General features: G+C 38.4%; 1 protein-coding gene across 1 annotated transcript; it reads right to left on the bottom strand.

Moving 5' to 3' along the window:
• Nucleotides 1-6,201: 6,201 nt before the first annotated feature.
• Nucleotides 6,202-19,717, bottom strand: LOC109811574 (uncharacterized). Its single transcript, XM_020375355.3, has 14 exons — nucleotides 19,186-19,717; nucleotides 15,950-16,111; nucleotides 15,669-15,734; nucleotides 15,381-15,524; nucleotides 15,126-15,239; nucleotides 13,923-14,024; nucleotides 13,656-13,841; nucleotides 12,581-12,670; nucleotides 12,356-12,490; nucleotides 10,904-11,026; nucleotides 9,013-9,098; nucleotides 8,326-8,938; nucleotides 8,063-8,140; nucleotides 6,202-7,626 (listed from the first exon to the last, which is right to left on the bottom strand). The coding sequence occupies exons 1-14, from the start codon at nucleotides 19,423-19,425 to the stop codon at nucleotides 6,589-6,591; spliced, it is 3,177 nt and encodes a 1,058-aa protein (XP_020230944.2). The 5' UTR covers nucleotides 19,426-19,717; the 3' UTR covers nucleotides 6,202-6,588.
• Nucleotides 19,718-20,177: the final 460 nt, after the last annotated feature.

Here is a 20,177-nt window from a genome sequence, read left to right as displayed (position 1 = left end):
TTAGTCATACCTGGGTGTATGCTAAGTCTACTTTTGTGGCCCTCCTCCAGCACAGCTCTCTTCAGCTCAGCATCCTGAGGTAGGCAAATCCTGCCCCTAAACCTCAAGATCCCATCTTCTCCCAGCTCAAAACCAGCAGCTTTCTCGGTGCCCAATAAACCAAGAAGTCTCACCAATTCCTCATCCTGCAACTGCTTGAGTCCAACCTGCCTCAAGAACTCATTAGTTATGGTAACTGCCCCACAACTAATGTGATCCTGAGCTAACTTCACACAGAGATTCAAATCTCTGAACTTCTCAACCAGCTCCAGCTCCCTCACCATCATGCTCGACATGTGGAGGGATTTCCTACTTAGTGCATCTGCCACCACATTGGCCTTGCCCGGATGATACATCAATTGAAAATCATAATCCTTCAGAAACTCCATCCACCGCCTCTGCCTCATGTTCAGCTCTTTCTGATCAAATAAGTACTTCAGACTCTTGTGATCACTAAAAACGTTGAACCGAGCACCATATAAATAATGCCTCCAAATTTTCAAGGCAAACACCACAGCTGCTAACTCTAAGTCATGAGTGGGGTAGTTCCTCTCATGAATCTTCAGTTGCCTTGAAGCATATGCCACCACTCTCCCGTTTTGCATCAGCACACACCCCAGACCCTGATGAGAAGCATCACAGTACACGTCAAAAGGCTCACCAGAATCCGGTAACACCAACACAGGAGAAGTAGTCAACCTTCTCTTCAACTCCTCAAAGCTCCGCTCACAAGCATCTGTCCAAATAAACGGCTGCTCCTTCCTCGTCAACTGGGTCAGAGGCGCTACTATCCTAGAGAACCCTTCAATGAACCTCCGATAGTAACCTGCTAAGCCCACAAAGCTCCGTATATCCGTGACAGTCCTCGGGCGCTCCCACTGCAATACCGACTCCACCTTAGCCGGATCAACAGCAATCCCCTCAGCTGAAATCACGTGGCCCAAGAACTTCACCTCATCCAACCAGAACTCACATTTTGAAAGCTTAGCATACAATTGCTTCGCTTTCAAAATCTCCAACACTGTCCTCAAGTGCTCTCCATGTTCCTCCGGGGTCCTTGAATAGATTAAGATATCATCAATAAACACTACCACGAATTTATCCAAGAACGGCCGGAAGATCCTGTTCATGTAGTCCATGAACACTGCGGGGGCGTTGGTCACACCGAACGGCATCACAACATATTCATAGTGACCATACCTAGTCCTGAAAGCAGTCTTCGGTATGTCACCCTCTTTCACCCTAATCTGGTGATATCCTGACCTCAAGTCAATCTTAGAAAACACCGACGCGCCCCTCAGTTGATCCATTAAGTCATCTATCCGGGGAAGTGGATATTTGTTCTTAATGGTCAATTTGTTTAACTGCCGGTAATCAACACACAGTCGACTACCCCCATCCTTCTTCTTTACCAACAACACAGGGGCACCCCACGGCGAAACACTCGGTCGCACCAACTGCTTTTCCAATAAGTCCTCCAACTGACCTTTCAGCTCAGCCAGCTCAGCAGGAGCCATCCTATAGGGAGCTACTGACACTGGTCCCGCACTTGGAACCAGGTCAATGCTGAACTCCATCTCCCTAACAGGAGGCAACCCAGGCACCTCGTCAGGGAACACCTCGGCATACTCCCTCACCACATCGATACCAGCTAAGATCCTCTCGGTCTCCACACTCGTGGTAGCAAACAGAAGACAGCACTCTGCCCCATCCCTCAGCAAGGACTCAGCTTGAACAGCTGAGATCAACAGCTCATCCTCCTCTTGAGGGAAGATTAACCGCCTATTGGCACAGTCTATAAGGATGCGATTGGCAGACAACCAATCCATCCCTAAGATTATGTCAATATCCACCAAAGGTAAACAAATCAAGTTCACCTTGTACTTCTTCTCATTCACCACAACTGGACAACCCACGCACAATTCAGAAGCAATCACAGAAGTAGAGGCGGGCGTCGACACAAGTAGTCTCAACCCCAACTCACACACAGGCACACCCAACAAAGCAGCACATGCATATGATATAAATGAATGCGTAGCACCAGAGTCAAATAGAATCATCACATCCTTACCAGCGGCCTTGCCCTTCCCCTTCACAAGATCAGAAGAAGTCGAAGCCTCAGCACCCGTCAAAGCAAATACCCTACCAGCAGTAGTAGGTCTGTCACCCCTCTGTGTATCAGCTCTCTGAGCACTACTCCTCTGAGTATCAGCCCTCTGTACATTACTCCTCTGAGTGCTCCTCTCTGGTCTATCCCTCGTAGGACAATTTGCCGATTCGTGGCCCATCTGATGACATCTGAAGCAACGGCTCTCCGTGTGCGGACAGTCCCTGATAAAGTGGGGCCCAGCACACCTAAAACATCTCAGAGTAGCACCTCCACTCTGTCTACCTCCACTAGCAGCACTGGAAGATCGCCTAGAAACAGAACCCCCTTGCTGTGGTTGGGGCCTGTCATATGGTTTCCTCTGACTCTCACCCTTCTTGGACCCAGATGGTCCCCCAATAGTCCTCACCGCACGGTTGCCACCTTCCAACTGCTCAACTACCTTCGCCTTCTCCACTAAGGCTGGGAACTCCGTGATGGCCATAGGCACCACCATCCTCTTCAGCTCATATTTCAATCCATCTGCAAATTTCCTGCATTTCCAAGCCTCAGGCATACCCTGCGAATAAAAACGGGCTAGGTGCTCGAATTTTATCGCATACTCTGATACTGTCATCCCACCCTGATGCAATCGCATAAACTCTACCTCCTTGGCATGCCTCACGCTTTCCGGGAAGAACTTCTCCATAAACACTGTCCGGAAGCACTCCCAATCAACTGTAACTCCCCTAGCAGCAAGCATCTGATAGGTGCCTCTCCACCAATGCTCAGCCTCCCCAACAAGCATGTATACAGCGTATGCTAACCTCCTCTCTGGAGGACATCCCAGTACTGTAAAGATCTTCTCTAATTCACGGATCCAGCGGTCAGCCACTTCTGGATCCGCATCTCCTGCAAACTGTGGAGGATTACACTTCCGGAACTCAGCAAGATCCCGGCTCTCCTGTGACCCTGCAGGTCTTGCTGCACCAGCTGCAGCTCTCTCAGCCTCCATCCTAGCAAAATAGGCATTTTGCTGTTGCATAGCCATGGCCAACATCTCTAGGGCACGGGCTATCTGCTCATTTGTCCTAGTCATCTTCTACAAAGGTAACAACATCTTTAGTAAACAATAACTAATCCACACAAAATCAACAGCACAACAAATCACCACAACAATTTCAGCACAGAATTTTTCAGCACAGCAGACATCACAGCAAAACAACACAGCACAGAGCTAACACAGCAAAAAGCCTAAAGGGACCACCCCCAAAGAGTGTCCACTAGACTCGAACTGCTCTGATACCACTAAAGTGTAACGACCCGATTGGTCACTACGCCCGACATAGCACACTAGAAACACCAGACAGATAGAACAAGTATATGAATATAGGATCTAGAATATATAGATATACAAGGTTCCAATCTGACTAGAGTTAAAGTGTACTAAAGAAAAATACAACCAAATGCTACTATCCCACGTAGCCACAAGCAGAACAACACATCGCCAAGCAAAACAGCTGCAAGGTCCACCAACCTCACCACCAGACGCACCTCTATTCCTGCCCTGCTCCCATACATAGTATGATCATCGCAGTCCAAAAACATGGAAAACAGCAGAAGGGTAAGCTAGTGAAATTAAAATTCATCATACAATTATATAATTGGCAATATAAATAACAACAGATACAGTTATCAGCACACTTGTACAGCTTATACCACTCAACAATATCAGCACCGCAATGCGGCAATATCAGCACTGCTTAGCAACAACAACAGCACCACTCTAGTGGCTATAACGGCACCGCAAGCGGCAACAACAACACCACTCTAGTGGCTATAACGGCACCGACTTAGCGGCAACAACAGCACCGCCTTAGCGGTTAGAATCAGCACCACATGTGTGGCTAACAACAGCACCGACTTAGCGGCTATAATATCACCCAACCCAGCATATCTCAGCACAGTACAGCACAGCACAGCACAGCAATTCAACAAAATTATTACTTTCTACAATTCAGCCCAACGGTCTATAATGCCACTATACCATATAATTTCTCTTATTAACCCATTGATTCCAGCTCAACAATACACCTCTAATACAACTAACATATTTATCTCCGCTTAATCCCCTAATCATCACAACATATTCATAAAATTCGCTTGGTTCAGCATATCACATCATTGATTAACAATTTCGGCACAACTCAACAGTCAATGTCCTATAGATCATCATTTTCCTTGCGCGCCCGGCGCACTCGAGGTTGCGCCCAGCGCGACTCAACCAGAGAGCACCAAGGCTCTCCCGCGCCTGGCGCAATTCCAAATTGCGCCTAGCGCCTGTCTGGCAGAGACTCAAGGTGTCTCGTGCGCCCAGCGGAGCCTAACCCGCGCCCGGCGTGAGGAAGGCAGAGACCTATCAGGGTCTCGCGCCCAGCGCAATTCACAATTGCGCCCGGCGTGCCCTTGGCAGAGACTCTCAAGGAGCCTCCGCGCCCAGCGAGTCCAAAAGTGCGCCTAGCGCAATCCAAGTATCCCAAAAACATGTTACTCTTGATATCGCGCCCAGCGCAGCTCGAGTCAGGCCCGGCGCGGGCCAACCAGAGACCCCCATTTGCAAGCTCGCCCAGCGCACACAGCCTTGCGCCCGGCGGGCTTGCCTAAACAGAGTCTCCTGGTGGTCACGCGCCCGGCGCGACGAACAGCGCTCAGCGCGAACTCATCAGTAACTCTCCCAAGTTCGAAAAAATTTCCAAAACCTGCAAAATTTCACAGAAAACTCACATGCAAACGGTTCAAAGTGCCACATTTTCATCAAGGAGCTCGAAAGTACCAGCTTTATGCGCATGCAACAACAGATCAAAGAAAATCTCAAATTTTGACTCAAAACCATAAAACCCCAAAACCCCAATTTTTCCAGCAACCCAGCCAACCACAAAATCAATCACCAGCAGCCAAATGAGTTCCTAAACTCATTTTCCAGCCAAAAACGCAGCCAAAATACTAACTTCCCTTACCTCGGTTCAACGGCCCAGAGCTTCGGGAAGAAGAAGCGGAAGAAAATGGAGAAGAAAAAAGCAAGCTTGATAACTCTCCGCACGGCTCCGAGAAAGACCAGCACCTACTCAACACACCCAGCTAGCAAACCAAATCCCCTACTCAGCACCACCACCTAATGGTTCCAGAGAAACGAAATCAAGGCAAAGAGAGGGAAGAAGAAGGTGTGAGAGAATGATAGAGAATTTGGAGAATGAAAAGTGAGAAAAAGGAGGAAGAGTTGCGGGTCTCACATCTTTTACCATAAATTTTTATTTTATTTTTATTTTTATTCAAATAAAGTATACATGCTCATTGGTCAAGATTCAAAATTGAAATGCAGGAGACCCCGATCCACTTAACTAGCCATTTTTCCTTTTACATATAACACGTTTTGCCTCTTTAACATACACTCAGTATGATGATATGTTTGATTTGCTTTTAAAATGCATTTGTACACTTAAATTTAGCTTGAAATTTAATTTAGTTTGAAAGTAATATCAAGATTGCTTTTGTAAACTCAATTTGCAAAATCAAGTAAATTCAAATTTATCTTTGCAAACTTTAATTCAAATATCCACTATATCCATTTACTATATCTCTTTAGCCCTAGAATCGAAAAATGTATTTCTACACTTTATCGTAACAGTTGTAGAATTTAAGGAAAATCGTTTTACCTACCTCAAAGAACGGTTGAATTCAAAGGTTAGATAAGGAAGAATCACGAGTTCAAAGGTTTTTAATGACAGTTTTATTTTACTTGCAAATATATTCCACTGTTACAGATTCAGTTAACAATTTTCCTTCTTTAAACATTATTTATAAAAGTATCAGTCATATTATAAAATTATACAACAAAATAAAATTAAACTTAATACTTCCTTTGTGTCCTGTTTTAAAATTGATGACATAGTGAAAATTCGAAGGAAAATACAATTAAGCCTAAATAATTCTCCGGATGAGATTTGCACATGATTTTAGAGTATTTTATAAAACATTTACCAAATTCCTTTTAATCCGTTCTTCAATAACAAAAGGGGTGCACAATCAATAAGGCTGGTCTTGATATATGGTTTAGAACTAATCTAATATCCTTTGTTGGAAGAGTTAACTTACAAATAAACGCTTAATACAGCTATACAAAGCCTACTGAATACAACCAACTCAAGCTTTTAATTTAACAAATAAAAGACCAGACCTTCATATCTTTGGCCAACCTGATGTCATTGCTAGCCAGCCACGTAAACGCCCAGTATAATAATGCACTAAAACTGAAAAATCGAATTAACAAAGCACTTTCGGTCTAGATGCTAGCCAGCCACCATAGCATAAATGAAATTTGTTGGCCAACACCCATGTTAGACGCCTCAATTGGTGGACGTGATTACATGCTTAGTTTCTCCGGTAATAAGTCCTCAATAGAACAGCTATGACTTCTGAAGAACACATTTCTCGTACAGAGCAAGGATAGCTTTCTTGTTTGGAGTCTTCAACTCAAGCAACTGATCACCGTAGTTATGTTTTGTCAGCTCTTGCTTGAGCTTCTGGACTGTAAACTTCTTATAATCTTCCTCGAGTGTTTGCTGACTACGATTATCTTCATCACCATCAATGGAACCAACATCTTCCAGACGCGTGAACTTAAGTTGATTAGATGTACTCTTAGATCTCTTGGTTCCCCTTAAAATTCTAAGGCTTGAATCCATATCCTGAACAGAATCTACACCTATATCATCATCTACCCTCAAACGCTTTCCACGAGAGGCAGTTTTTAGCTCACTGTCCAATATAGTTTCATTCAGTCGAAACTTAGTCAGCTCTTGATGGAGAAAATCAATTTTGGCTTGAGCAGACTGCAACTGGAGAGAGAGAGAATCAGCCCTGCTATTTGCCTGAGCACATGCTTCACGTTCTGTTTCCAAAAGTTGATCTATAATCTGTGTGCTATTTCTCCTCTGTGTTCCATCTTTCTCCAAAAGGGAATCTATATCCTTCTCTCTCTGTTCCACCTTTTCCTCTAGTGTTGAAACCCTAAGAAGTGCATCTTTCTCTGAATCCCTCACTCCTTGCAATGCATCTTCCAAATTATCTTTCTCCCTCTCCAAATTTTCAATTTTCCTCTCAGCCCTCTCAACATGCGCCAGTCTCTCCATTGCAAGCCTCTGCATCTCACTCTTCTCCTTCTGAGCCAATTCTGCTTCAGCCCTAGCTATGTCAGCTACTTCAGTAGCCCTTGCAGCTTCTTCTTCAGCATTTTCATATCTTTCTTGGACTTCCTCAAATTTTTTGCACTCAGATTTGAACTTCTCCTTTAGATGGATAATATCCTGTTGAATTACCATTACATCCTTCTCATATGACTGAGCCCTGGCATTTTCAGTTTTCAATCTCTCGGTCAACCTTTTAATTTCAAGCCTCAGTGGTGATATTTCTGATTCATACTTTCTTATTTTTGACTCAGCAGCCTGCACACATTTCTAGAGTCAAACATGGTATTGAAACCCAAAAGGTCGGCGAACATGTGTTCAATATTATAATACAAAAATATCAATCGAAAAAGTATCCAAATTGGCTTCAGGTATGAAAAAATGTTTCTCTGTTGTACGTTGTTTAAACCAAGTGTTATTCAGTTAAAATACCAAACATGGCACTTCATACACTTAAGAATTCCTAATACTCTAATTCCAACTATCAGTTTATTTTATTTTTTTGGGTCTATCAAATAAAAAACATAATTCATTATAAACATTAACATGCATAATACAAATCTTGTCTTACTGAGAGCCTTTGAATTACTCGGTGGGACAAATATTCTAATCATATGAAGGTGGAAGTGGAAGTGGAAGCAAAAGAGTTTATAAAACAGTTTTCTTGAATTATCTTAGAAAGCATGAATCTTACCTTTAACTCCAACTTCAAAGTTGTTAAACACTGCTCAGCATGCTCAATTTTGGCAGTTCTCTCCTTTATTTTATCTTCCTGTATAAATCAACGAGGAAATAAATAAGAACTCCATTCTCTATCCCATTCATATTATAAAACATTAATAGGCTTAAACTAGATATGCCAGTCATCTTTGTGTCGCATTGAACCTCATGAAATAGCAATGCTAGGTAACCAGAGATTTGCTAAAGTGCAGTGCAGGAACATCAGAGAGAGCTTACCTTTTCAGCCAAAGTGACAGAAAATTCTTCTCTTAAAGCATCTTCTCTAAATTGTGTTTGCTTGTTTGTGCACTCCTGTACAATTGCTGCCTTCTCTAGGGCAGCTTTTGCTTCTCTAACAGCAATGTCATACTTTCGCTTCCACTCTTCAGCCTCCTCTTGAGCAGACTGAGATTGCTCCCTTGCTGCAGTCAACCTTGCTTCAGCAGCACTGCTACGAGACTTGAGAGTTGCTATTTCAGAACTAGCTTGATCTTCTTCAGATTTCTGCCGTGATAAAACTTGTCCATATTTTCTTTTCCAATCCATGGATTCTTGCTTGGTAGAATCCAATGCTTTTGATAAGCTAGAATATCTCTCATCCAGAGAACAACGGCTAGCCCGCAGATCAGTTATGCGATTCATATATTCATCAGTTAGCTGCATCTTATCATTGATGGCATCCTCATAGCGTTTAATATACTCATACTTTCCACTTTCACTGGCTTCCAGCTGCTTATTAAGTAGCGCCATCTTATCTTCAATCACTCGACAGTTTAAATTGAGAGAACTTGTATCAGATTCAACTTTATCTATGAGTCTCTTGGTCAGGTCTAATACTGGCCCTTCAAAACTAGTGTCACCAACAAGTAAACAATTAGAATTCAATTTTAAAGAAACAATTGAAAACAATATTTGCTGACAAACCTTTGTTGCAAGAAGACAGCAAGTTTTTGCCACTTCCCTGGACCTTGAATGGATTTTTCATATTCACATAAAAGAGCATCAAGAACCTGCATCAGGGATATATAATCAAGTCAGTTTGTCATTTCAATAAAGCCACCCTACATTATGCAAAAAGGAAGAATATAAATAACGTAAATCAGTTCTTTGTCATTTTTTTCCTTTTATGATCTCCATGCAAAAGATGGCTTATCATGAATTGCAATTGCAAACTGTCAGGTGAGAGATGATTACATTTACTTTACATTTTACAACAGATTAAAGAAAAACTTGATAACTTTAAATGAATCAAGACATCATTTAGATAGCCCAAAAGAATGAAGACATCACCTAACTAAATTGTTTCTGTTGTGTTCTTCAGGACAGCAGAAGCAATAAAGTTTTATATAAAATAAAGTATCGTCTTCATGAAGAAATCTAAACAATGTGCATGATACTGTAGTATGGGGGTTGACAACAGTTGCTAAGCAAACAGAATTAGACAATAAAGTGATGAGTGCACTTTAGAGAGAACAGTGCAGAATTATTATAGCCACCAATCATAAAAGAAGTGAATTTTAACAACTTAATGATTTTTGTCATATATCTACATGAATGTTATCACAATCTCAGGCCACAGATTTTGCAATTAATGATTATAACTTCACATGTTGCATTGCAAAGTGCATCAAAAACTTTAAGGGGCCAAAGCAAAGCATATAAAAATGCAACCTGAGTCAATATTCTGTGATAAGGTGTTATAAAATCATCAGATGTTTCCTTCTTTTATTTGAGGTTTCTATCTGGGGGACACATAAGTGATGCAAAGGAGGTGCTAATGCTATAACCGGATCAGCGAATAATAATTAATGAGGTCAAACTTCAAAACAGTGGCAGCACTAACAAAAAAAGTATAGACAAATCCTCAACAAATATTGCATAGACAAAGGGAGTGTTGAGTGTTGGAAATTGCCTAATAATAATAATAATTGTTCCACTAACTAAAGAAGCATAGGTACATTGTAACTTAGGAAGTAGGGGTAGAATTAATTATCCTTCTCTAGAAAATTGCATTATGTATTAGTTATTAGTTTGTAATCATTATATTATAAATCTCCCGACACTCAGTGCATTTTCACTCGAGCTTTTCATTCACAAACAGTCTTTGAATATTATCTTCTTCAATCTAAAGTCAGAGGAAGTTCAGTGGTTAAAAAATTGTTTAAAACAAGTGTCCCAAGTACAGCCAAATTAAGAAGAAAATAACACTGTAAAGTTGCTTTTATCAGCTATCCTGTAGAATAAACAAAACTTATGTTTCTTCTATGTTTGCACATTTACATTTGACATGTTGCTTGTTTAGTTCACCTTGTTTTAGAGAAATAATCACTTTTATTCTGGCTTCATAAGTGAACCTTTTTTTTGGTCTAAACAGGCACATACCTTATGTATAGTTGAAAGAAAACCCATTTTACATATACAGCTGCTTCTCTATTCACAAGACTTCTAACTTGACATAAGTTTGTTTCTTGTTTCAGCTCCTTAATGTTTAAAACAAAGGAATAAACTCATCTAGAAACCAGAAACAAATATCCCAATTCATATTCATATACATATATAGCACATTTTAGTGTTTCAGAATGCAGCAGAAAGGTGAGGGGGAAGGAAATAGGCAGAAATAAATTTCAGATAATTATTATCCCACCTTCCCACTAAGCCTTCATGCAGCCTAGTTATCTCCAACAATGTTCACAAGATATCTCCAATTACAATTAAAATAAAAATAAATAAAAAAGATTTTCAGTAAACAAGAACCAACAAACAGAGCAATACAAGTAGAGTAATAAGTTTTTGCATTTACCAAAACAACAATTACCTTGGCAACATTATCTATCTTTGCTTCGGAAGAATTACAAGCCGCCCTCAGCCTCTTTTCCATAGACTGTATGGCACTAGAGCATTGTAGATCAGCCTCCATATATGCATTCTTCTTATAATCCTGTCCAAAGCCAATAAATTAGTAGCATAACATACAATATTAGCCAATCCCCCAAACAGGAAATAAGACACCCATTAAAATAGCTAGTGTAAGAATTATACACAAGTTAGTCAAAGGTAAAAAAAAAAAAAATCATTTTAATAATTCTTTAATGCTTCCCAATAAGGAAAGAAGGAAAAGGATCTAAACAACCCTGAACAGACATACAAGCAAGAACAAGTCTAATCTGATTGAGTGATCCATTGATAGAAAAGGAGAGAATTCCCCTCCCAAGGCTCTCCTTCAAAACCAAGCCACTGCTAGGCTACCAAATTCTACAGATTAAAATAGAAACAAAAAGACTAATAATAAACAGGACTATATAGAGCCTTATCCACCTTATGTGAAATATCTATTTGGAACAGAAACCACACAAGTAATCCCAGTAGGACCTAAATCCTTTCAAATTAGTCCAATGATGAGCAGTTGCAGCACACTATAATTTTGCCAGGGGATGTGCGCAAGTAGTTTATGAGTTTAAAGAGATTAAAACTTCTCTAAATTAGAGAAGCCAGTTTATTCTATCAACAAAACTAGAGAGTAAAGACCAAATATCCTGATTACCTATAATAAGCTGCCTACAGAAGGCAACTGAATTTTTTAACATTATAAGCAAATAGTAACAAGAGTGTACACTCCACAATAAAAGGGAGAAAAATTGTTACCACACACGCACACAAAGGGGTGTAGAGGAGGATTCACTCAGAATTGTTAACATTGAGGAACCATGTAGTAGCTCAATTGTAAAAAGGGAAAGCCTTCGTTGTAGGGAAACCCTTGGAGAATTCTCTCCCTTTTTTCTGTTTGACAATCAATCTACACCATAGAACTGATCTTTCTTTTTCTCTATTTTCTGTTCCAGTCTTCCTTTCCTAGAAATATTCACTTAGGCATTCTGTCAAAATTGATTCTGTGGTTAGCATTGTATGAATATTGGCTTTAGCTTAAATAATAGCAGAGAGTAGAAGAGGTTTCATTCTGAATTGTTAGCATTTGAGAAACTGAGCAGCTTAGTTGAAAAAGGGAAACTATTTGAAAGGTAAACCCTTGTGGAAGGTGAATTCTCTCTTTTTTTACTGTTTGCCATTCAGTGTACATTACAGAAATGTTCTTGCCTCTTTCGGTATTTTGTTCTCTCATGTCTCTATCCAAAATTGGAGACTAAATTGTTGGGTTTATGAGATACCCAAGTCAAACAAATGTTTTATATCTACTCTTATGTGCATATAACTTCTATCAAATAAAATTTTATCAGTTAATTGCATTCAAATGATTTTGAATATTCAATACCTCAAATGCCCTTTTGAGGAATTTCTGCAGCGTGCCTTCATATTTTGTTCGTACTGAACCAACCCCTACAGCACTAGCAGTAAAGGCTGCCATTGAAATTCGAACAGCTTTTTCATGTGCTTCCCTCAAAGCAACCTACAAGCATTGTATTTGAAAATAGATAAATATATATATATATATATATATATATATATATATAATGAACATTCAATTTGAATAACTCACTTCCTCGGGTGGCTTAGTGCGGTCAAAAGAGGACATATAAAGTTCGGCAGCAGAATCATATGCCCTACGACATTCAGCTTCTTCAACACTCTGCAAATCAACAACAATAATGGCAAACGAAAACTAAGGAATTTATGTTTGAAACATTTTGGTCTTAACTTATATTTTACTTCCATTTCATGTACGTGGTAACTGGTAAGAAGCACATACAGAATCCTCACAGGTATAAGTTCACAAGCAAGAAAAAAGAAATTCGCAGTAAAAGGAAGGGCATAGAAGAATGCAGTACACAATAGATTGATGTGAAGAAATTTCCTGGTTTTCAATTTCAACTGCAGAAGAACTTTCCACTTCCAGATAAAATTTTGGCTGGTTGTTGTGAAAATAACAAATATGTCCCATGTACAAGCTATATAAATAATCATGTTAGGATGGCCCCTGTTAGTTAGCCTTGTTAGTTGAGAGTTTTGTTAGAATAGGAAATTAGTTAGACTGATATAAATAGAGGCAGCAAATGATAGGGGAAGCTACTTAATTGGTGAGAATTAGTTCTGGGTGGGAGAGACCACGATCTCGAATTCCTGGGTCAAAGCTTTTCTTTTTATATTTTGGTCCTGTCACGGGTTCCCCCAGCACACTAAGCTAGATAGAGACTAATCATGCTCCCAATACTGTAACTGTCATTGGCCCAAGGAATTTTTACACACTGCAGAGATCGAACACAGGTTCTCCACCACATAGATTATCCTCACAACAACATGTAAGCGCAATGTGCCTAACTACTACATCAACCCACGAGGATGCCCTGGGCCAAAACTTTAAAAAGTATAATGACAATCTCAAACAAAATAAAAGATGGTAAAAATACAACAGGATATCAGCTGTCTAAAAATCATATTATAGTATGAACCATTAATGTTTCTGAAAATATATTCATTATACACCACATATGGCCAAAATTGGAAACATCAGTAACCAACATTAAAGAATTATTTTATGATATGACATGATGTGTTATTCACGTTCCTTTCTGACATACAGTCTGGAATCTTGATTTAATGATCAACATACAGACCTGCCAGGCAGAAGAAATTGTTGGCACGGCACCATGATTGAGAGCATCCAGATAAGATTCAGTGATACCAATCAACACAGGACCTGTCATCATAGTTGCCCCAACTTGTTTTGGCCTTGCTCTCTCAAAAACAAACTTCGTCAAATCATCTAGGCCAGATCGAAATTCAGGCCGTAATTTTTGCAACTGCATATTGAAGATGAAGATTTCGACTCAAAGAGACAACAAAATGAATGACAAGGGTATGGTAGCTAGTATGTCACCCACCGATATCTGATCAAGTCGCTGTAGATCATGTTCACTGTTCAAAGGCCGCACAAGAGTGAAGCATTCCCTATCTGGGAATAAAGCCCGAATGGAATCTCGAATCTACTGATTGATATTGTCAGAAAATTAGCAACTCCAGAGAACAAACCAGGTTCATCATTTCCCATATGCTATAAAAGCTTACAAAATGCATTTGGTTTTGAAATAATAATGAAAAACTTATAATGAGAGCAAGCACTACAACAAAATAAAATAAGCCACAGGATACAAGAGTACACAAATCTCAAAGCAATAGAAAGCAGACAGGGCAATCCTCCCTGATAAATTCACGGACAAGACATATGTGCTTTTGGAGTTATTTCCAATGAAAACAAAGTGTAACAGTTCATCAATGAAAACATAAAATGTGTAATAATTGTTGCACATGTTTTTATTAAATAGCACCGAGAAAACCTAAAAAAACAACCCCTAAGTTTTGTCCTAATATCTCTATCTGATTATTTTATTTCCCATATTATTTCATGTATTTTGAGATGTAGAAAACACCAACCACCACTTCAAAAAAATAAAACTGAGCATTGTCTGTATTTGTTAGGACTCGGTTTTCAAGTTGCTAGGACAGAAGAGAAGGGAAAGGAAAAGTAATTAGGGGCAATTAGAATTTAGAACTGTTAGTTCGGGACAGTTGAAACAATTAGGGAAAGTTAAAGCAGGTAATTAGAGCGGAACAGTAAAATAAATATTAAGGATGGAAGGTGTTGGAAATGGATCTTTTATCTATTGGGAATTGCTGCATTAAAATCTAGGATTCATGCATAGTGCTTATTATGTACTTTGGGAATTCCATTTATATTTACTCTTAAATGCAATTAATTCTGAAATGTATATAAATATATGTCCAGCCGAGAGCATTATCACTCCAGAAATTCAACTGAAGCATTCATTTCATTCATAGAATTAGAAAGGCTGGAAGAAAGGGGGAACCCTTTGTGAAGGGGAAAATCTTAGAGGAAAACTCTTTCTCCTATTCTCAGGCATTCAATAAAATTGTTCATTTACTTTGCTTGTCTCTATCAATTTCATTTCATATCAAGTAAAGAAATTCCAATTAAGGATCATGATCAGATACATAAGCTTTGTGAATCAATAATAATTGAGTTTCTATGAATAAATAAATAACTAAAATAGGAAGTAGAAAGGTACCTCATTTTTAGCAGCTATATCTCTTCCACTCCCTTGGACAGGCCTCAAAGCAATTTCCAGGTAGTCACGGGGTGTTATTCTTCTGTTATCTTCTACTAGGTCCAAATAGAAGTCCTGCCAGCAAAAGGAAAGACAAATAAGGCAAAGACTGAAACTAGACAACGGAAGTAAGCTAAGATAGACAAATAAGAATTTCAAGTTTCCCAAAATATGTGATGGAATGGAACAGTGAAAAAAGATTTCTAAACATCATACTCTTAGAAGCCAAACAAAAATAGGGGAAAACTGTCCCAGTTCAGCTGCAGAAGTCCTTCCTCCAGATGCTCTAACACGAATGTGCTTTGTCATCTGAGTGACAAGAGAAAGTCGATCCAGGGCAGCCTCATCTATACCACCCATCTAGGCAAGAGAGAAGAGGAAATAAATTTGTATGCTCAGTGATGGACCCCACAAACTGATCACTAAACAGTCAAAACCAAAAGATATATAGAAGTAAAAGCACACTCAATTATGCATACATATACTTCCATAAGCTGCCCCAACCTGATTATAAATGAACATGCTAGACAAAAGGACAGCCAATGAGAAGATCTGGGTGCTGTATGTTCCCTGTACATTGAGGAAAAAAAGAGAGAGGACATCAATACAACAGTTGCCAGTTGGAAATACGCTACCTACATATACGCAAGAAACTAAATACAAAAAGTACTATGGTATTACTCCGATAGTTAGCATCAATATTCAAATTCTGAAGTTATTAGAAGACCAAACAGACATAAAATAGAAGAAAGCATATGTCCATTACTTAGAGAACCCAAACTAACCGTTTGATCATAAGCATCTATTCCTTCACTGTCTAATAGCAGGAGATTGTACTCTGTTCCATCAAGGGCAGTCCTCTTCAGTGGTGCACTCCACAACCATAGCCCTTTCGTACATGGTCGATGTGTTGACGCTACTTGAAATCCACCAGTCCTCCCTAAAAGCTGCAATGTGAGGGTCAGGGTAATGAGAACAAAGTCTATTCGTTTTATCACAAGACAGTTGGTGTAATCAGTGCACAAAGTAGTCACTCAAATGAGACTGAATCTCGTGACAGCTTGCAATTAGAGTTTATTTAGATAAACTTTTCTAAAAACACTTCTAGGAGAAAAAAATCAAATTATATTCTCCAAAAGCTAAAATTATCTTATGGATAAGCTAACTTGTAGAAATTTTCTCATATTTCTGCAGAATATTTTTTTTAACTTATGTATAAGCTAATTTAGTTTTTGGAGAAACTAAATTCATTTTTCTTATTTTCTTCTAAAAGTGCTTGTGGAAAATTTCATCCAAACCAACCCTTAGTATATGACTATATGGTCAGTTAGTTAGAAGCCAGTTGGTGTGCCAAGTGTAACTGACCTGTCAAATTGTGTGATAGAACAAGTTAATCTCTCAAATTTATAAATAAGAACATTGTATAGACATCATTTCATATAAATAAGATCGAACACTTATTATCATTATCAAATTCTCTCCTATATTTTATCCTACTTTCTCACACTTTCTCTCTGTTACCAGCTACTTTTTTCATCATGTTTCACTCTAATAAAGACGTATCCAACGGCAGAGGAGGAAGCAATGCCAGAAGAAAAGTCATATTTCTTATTGATGTAAAACAAGCAATAACATTTTCTGAAGAGGCAAAGTATTTACATCTTATATAAAAAAAATTGACTAACCAGAAAATGCTTGATGGACATAAAGAACATAAAAATTACAAAAACAAAAAAAAAAAATAAAGACCGCCAATATTGACAAGGCAATGTTACAAATAGTCAAATACTATATCTGAGAGAGATTTAGTGTTTAGAACGCTAAAAGGTAATTCACGCATCAAGTAACACCTGATTCATCCTACTACAAACTATGACATAACAATTTTACAAGGCAGTATTCTTTTGACCACAAAAGTTAAAGATGAAATTACTAAAATTATTTAATTTGTTCTGACTTCTAATGACATTTCAGCCACTCAGAATCTTAGAGAAATATATGTATTGCACCAGAACAAATATCCACAGAAAAGGCTACTCCACCTTAAAATGATAAAAATAAAAATGTGTTATCTTCTGTGCAAATAAATGAAATATAACACAAACAAGATAGACAGGCATTGATTCATTCAGAAAATGTATTCATCTAATACAAGCATAAGATTGACTGTGCAGATGGGATATTAGCAAACAATTAAATCACCATAACAACCTACACACTGTATAAAGATTTATAAATGCATCTATAGAAATCTAAAATAGGCCCTAGAAGCTATGAAGTTAAAAATAAAAGTTAGATCTTTCTTTGATCAGAAAGTGCTTCAGTCAATGATTTTCTCATTTCATCCAACCAATCTAAGAAAGAATAACATTATATTCTAACAAACCATATAGTTACTCCGTTAGATTAGTTGCACCCTTTTCCAGACTAAGCCAAGCCTATTCCAGCAAGACTTCAACCAACAGATAGATCAATGCAACATGATTAATCGCATGCAATAATGACATTATCATGTTGTCGGGGTGCAGCCCCCTGCAACCTTCAACACATTGCGCCTGGCCATTGAGGCTGGAACAGCACCTTTCACAGCCAAATTTGTAGCTAATGTTAATTACATCTGTTGCAGGCACTATGTAAGTAACGGGTCAAAGTTTATTTTAGCCCCTAAAACCAGTGTCATTTCATAGCGTTTTAGGGTCAAATTCATAAGCTTGTTCACCTTAATAGTTTGACCCCTTTTGTTCATCTCTCTCCTTTTCTCGTCACTTTGCCCTAGCCTATGTTCTGCAAACAAACCTTGCTCTGCCAACTTAAGTTTTAATCACTAATTATGAACATGTTTTTAATTTTATGTATTTTTTCTGTATTTTTCAGCAAATATACAAATTAGAATGAATCTATTATAGCAGTCATCCCACTACCTGCTACAGAAGTTTTGAGGGCAGCCACTCCACGCCATTATATGGGATTGACTACTATGGGTTAGGCAATTAAACTAATATCATATTAATATTATTTTTATTTTTAATCTGTCTGTAATGATTAGGATATTGCTAAGTTTACTCAAGCTTCTTCCTGCACTTTTGCATAATATTGACTACAGAGAAAAGCAACCAACTCTAAAGTAATCTCTCCTCTTCAAGGGCAGGATAACATTAATCTTACCCTCCGCCCAGAAACAAACAGCCCTTGAGCTTTTAATATGTTATAGCTACAATATTGCAGTCCAATGAAATGCAGTCCTGTGGTCATCCTTTAAGATAATTATTATAATGAAGTAAATTCTTAATCAAGATAGGAAGCTTTTGCTAAATCAAATACAACACTAGATAATCCAACATTCTCAGGGACATATAGTTTCTTAGCACAAAACATGTCCTCAAACATCGCACAGGAAGTTATTTATGAAGAATCATTTTTGGATCAAACAAGCCGTCCATGACCATTTTACCAGCACCTAAAAGATGCTCCCAGGTAACCTTAAAAAAGGTCAGCCCGTCATGAAATTCCTTGTCAGAATGGGTTGGCCTCAAACCAACCTTATCTTCTCTTGGACATCCAAAAACGCAACATTAAAATGGTTTAACGAGATGTTCCTTGCCTTGGTCCTACCGTCCACGATAGTAACAGGATAGCAGCATAGTCTCCAAACCCAATGTACAAAAGCCATCACTCTTCTCCACTTTAACTTCAATGTCAAAGAATTTAAGTGACATGAAGAAACTCTTCACAACTTTTTCTCTTCCACGCCACAATAGGCTGTAGCGTTAGGCAATAACAATCTACAAAACGCTCCTCAATCAAATCATCGACTACGAGTAACAAAAATAAACGATTAACCTATAATTTTGGCGGCGAATCACTATCCATGAGTTAAACCCTATCGAATAAACTTATTACGTGCCTCTAACAGCACGGAACACTCTTCCACAATCCTAATGAACAATGGCTATAAAGTACAAGCTATTAAACCCTAAACACGAAATGAAGAAGCATGCATTGACTTGAATTGAAAAAAGACCTGATTGAGAATGAAGCTCTTCCCCTGGCGAGCGCGGCCGCACACAGAGACGATGCCGACGGGTTCCTTGACGAGCTGGAGCGTGGCGACGGCTTCGGGGTCCATGCGAAACCTTCCCTTGTCGTCGCAATAGACAAGACGAATTGGCCTCGCGGGGCCGGTGAGCGGCGACGAAGAAGGCGTGACCGGCGGCGAGGCATCGGCGGCAGTGTCCCTTCCTCGATTGAAAAACTTGATCATCTTCAACTTCTTATGGTCTCTGTGTTGTGTTGGAAAATGAAAAATGAAAACCGGGGAATGGGGAAACGAGATAGACGTTTAAACTGGGGGAGGGAAACTTTGAAATAACCGTCTTCACCCTCTAATTCTTCTCACGCTGCCGTTTAAGGCGTTACCCCCGTCAGGACCTCTCCGTCATTTCCTCTTAACATAGTTCAGACTTCAGACTAACCTTATACTATTTATTTAATAGTCACTTCAAATTCGGGTGTTTATGGAAAGAATTTAAATTGGTTTTGATTTTTTTATAATATAATTTAAATTAAATCAATTAAATTCGATGTTAATTAATTTGGATATTAATTTTATATATTTAAATTTTAAATTTAATTAATTAATTAATAATTTTTTATTTTTATTTAATTAATAATTAATATGTATGTATTATTTTAATTATTTTGTAGACATTTTTATGTTACAATATATAGATTTATTTCATTTTTTTCAAAAATTTTAAAAAAAAATAAGAGAAACTATATTACAATATATTAAATATTATTTTCACTTACTATAATACATTTGAAATCTTTAAGTAGATTAAGAAAAGAAATTAAGAGGAACTATATTACAAATATATCAATTTCGTTAATTTTTTATAATATATAAATTTAGTTAATGTTAAAAAATCTATTATTTCAAAAAAAATTATTTTTTAATTTAATATTTTTAAGAAAATTCATTGAATATCCTTAGTATCAAATTAATTTAGTTTG

Source organism: Cajanus cajan, chromosome 1, assembly GCF_000230855.2.
Source record: "Cajanus cajan strain Asha chromosome 1, NIPB_CcT2T_4, whole genome shotgun sequence".
In the NCBI taxonomy this organism is placed as follows: Eukaryota; Viridiplantae; Streptophyta; class Magnoliopsida; order Fabales; family Fabaceae; genus Cajanus; species Cajanus cajan.
The sequence above is the reverse complement of the archived record's forward strand: the minus strand, read 5'-3'. Positions and strand labels throughout refer to the sequence as shown.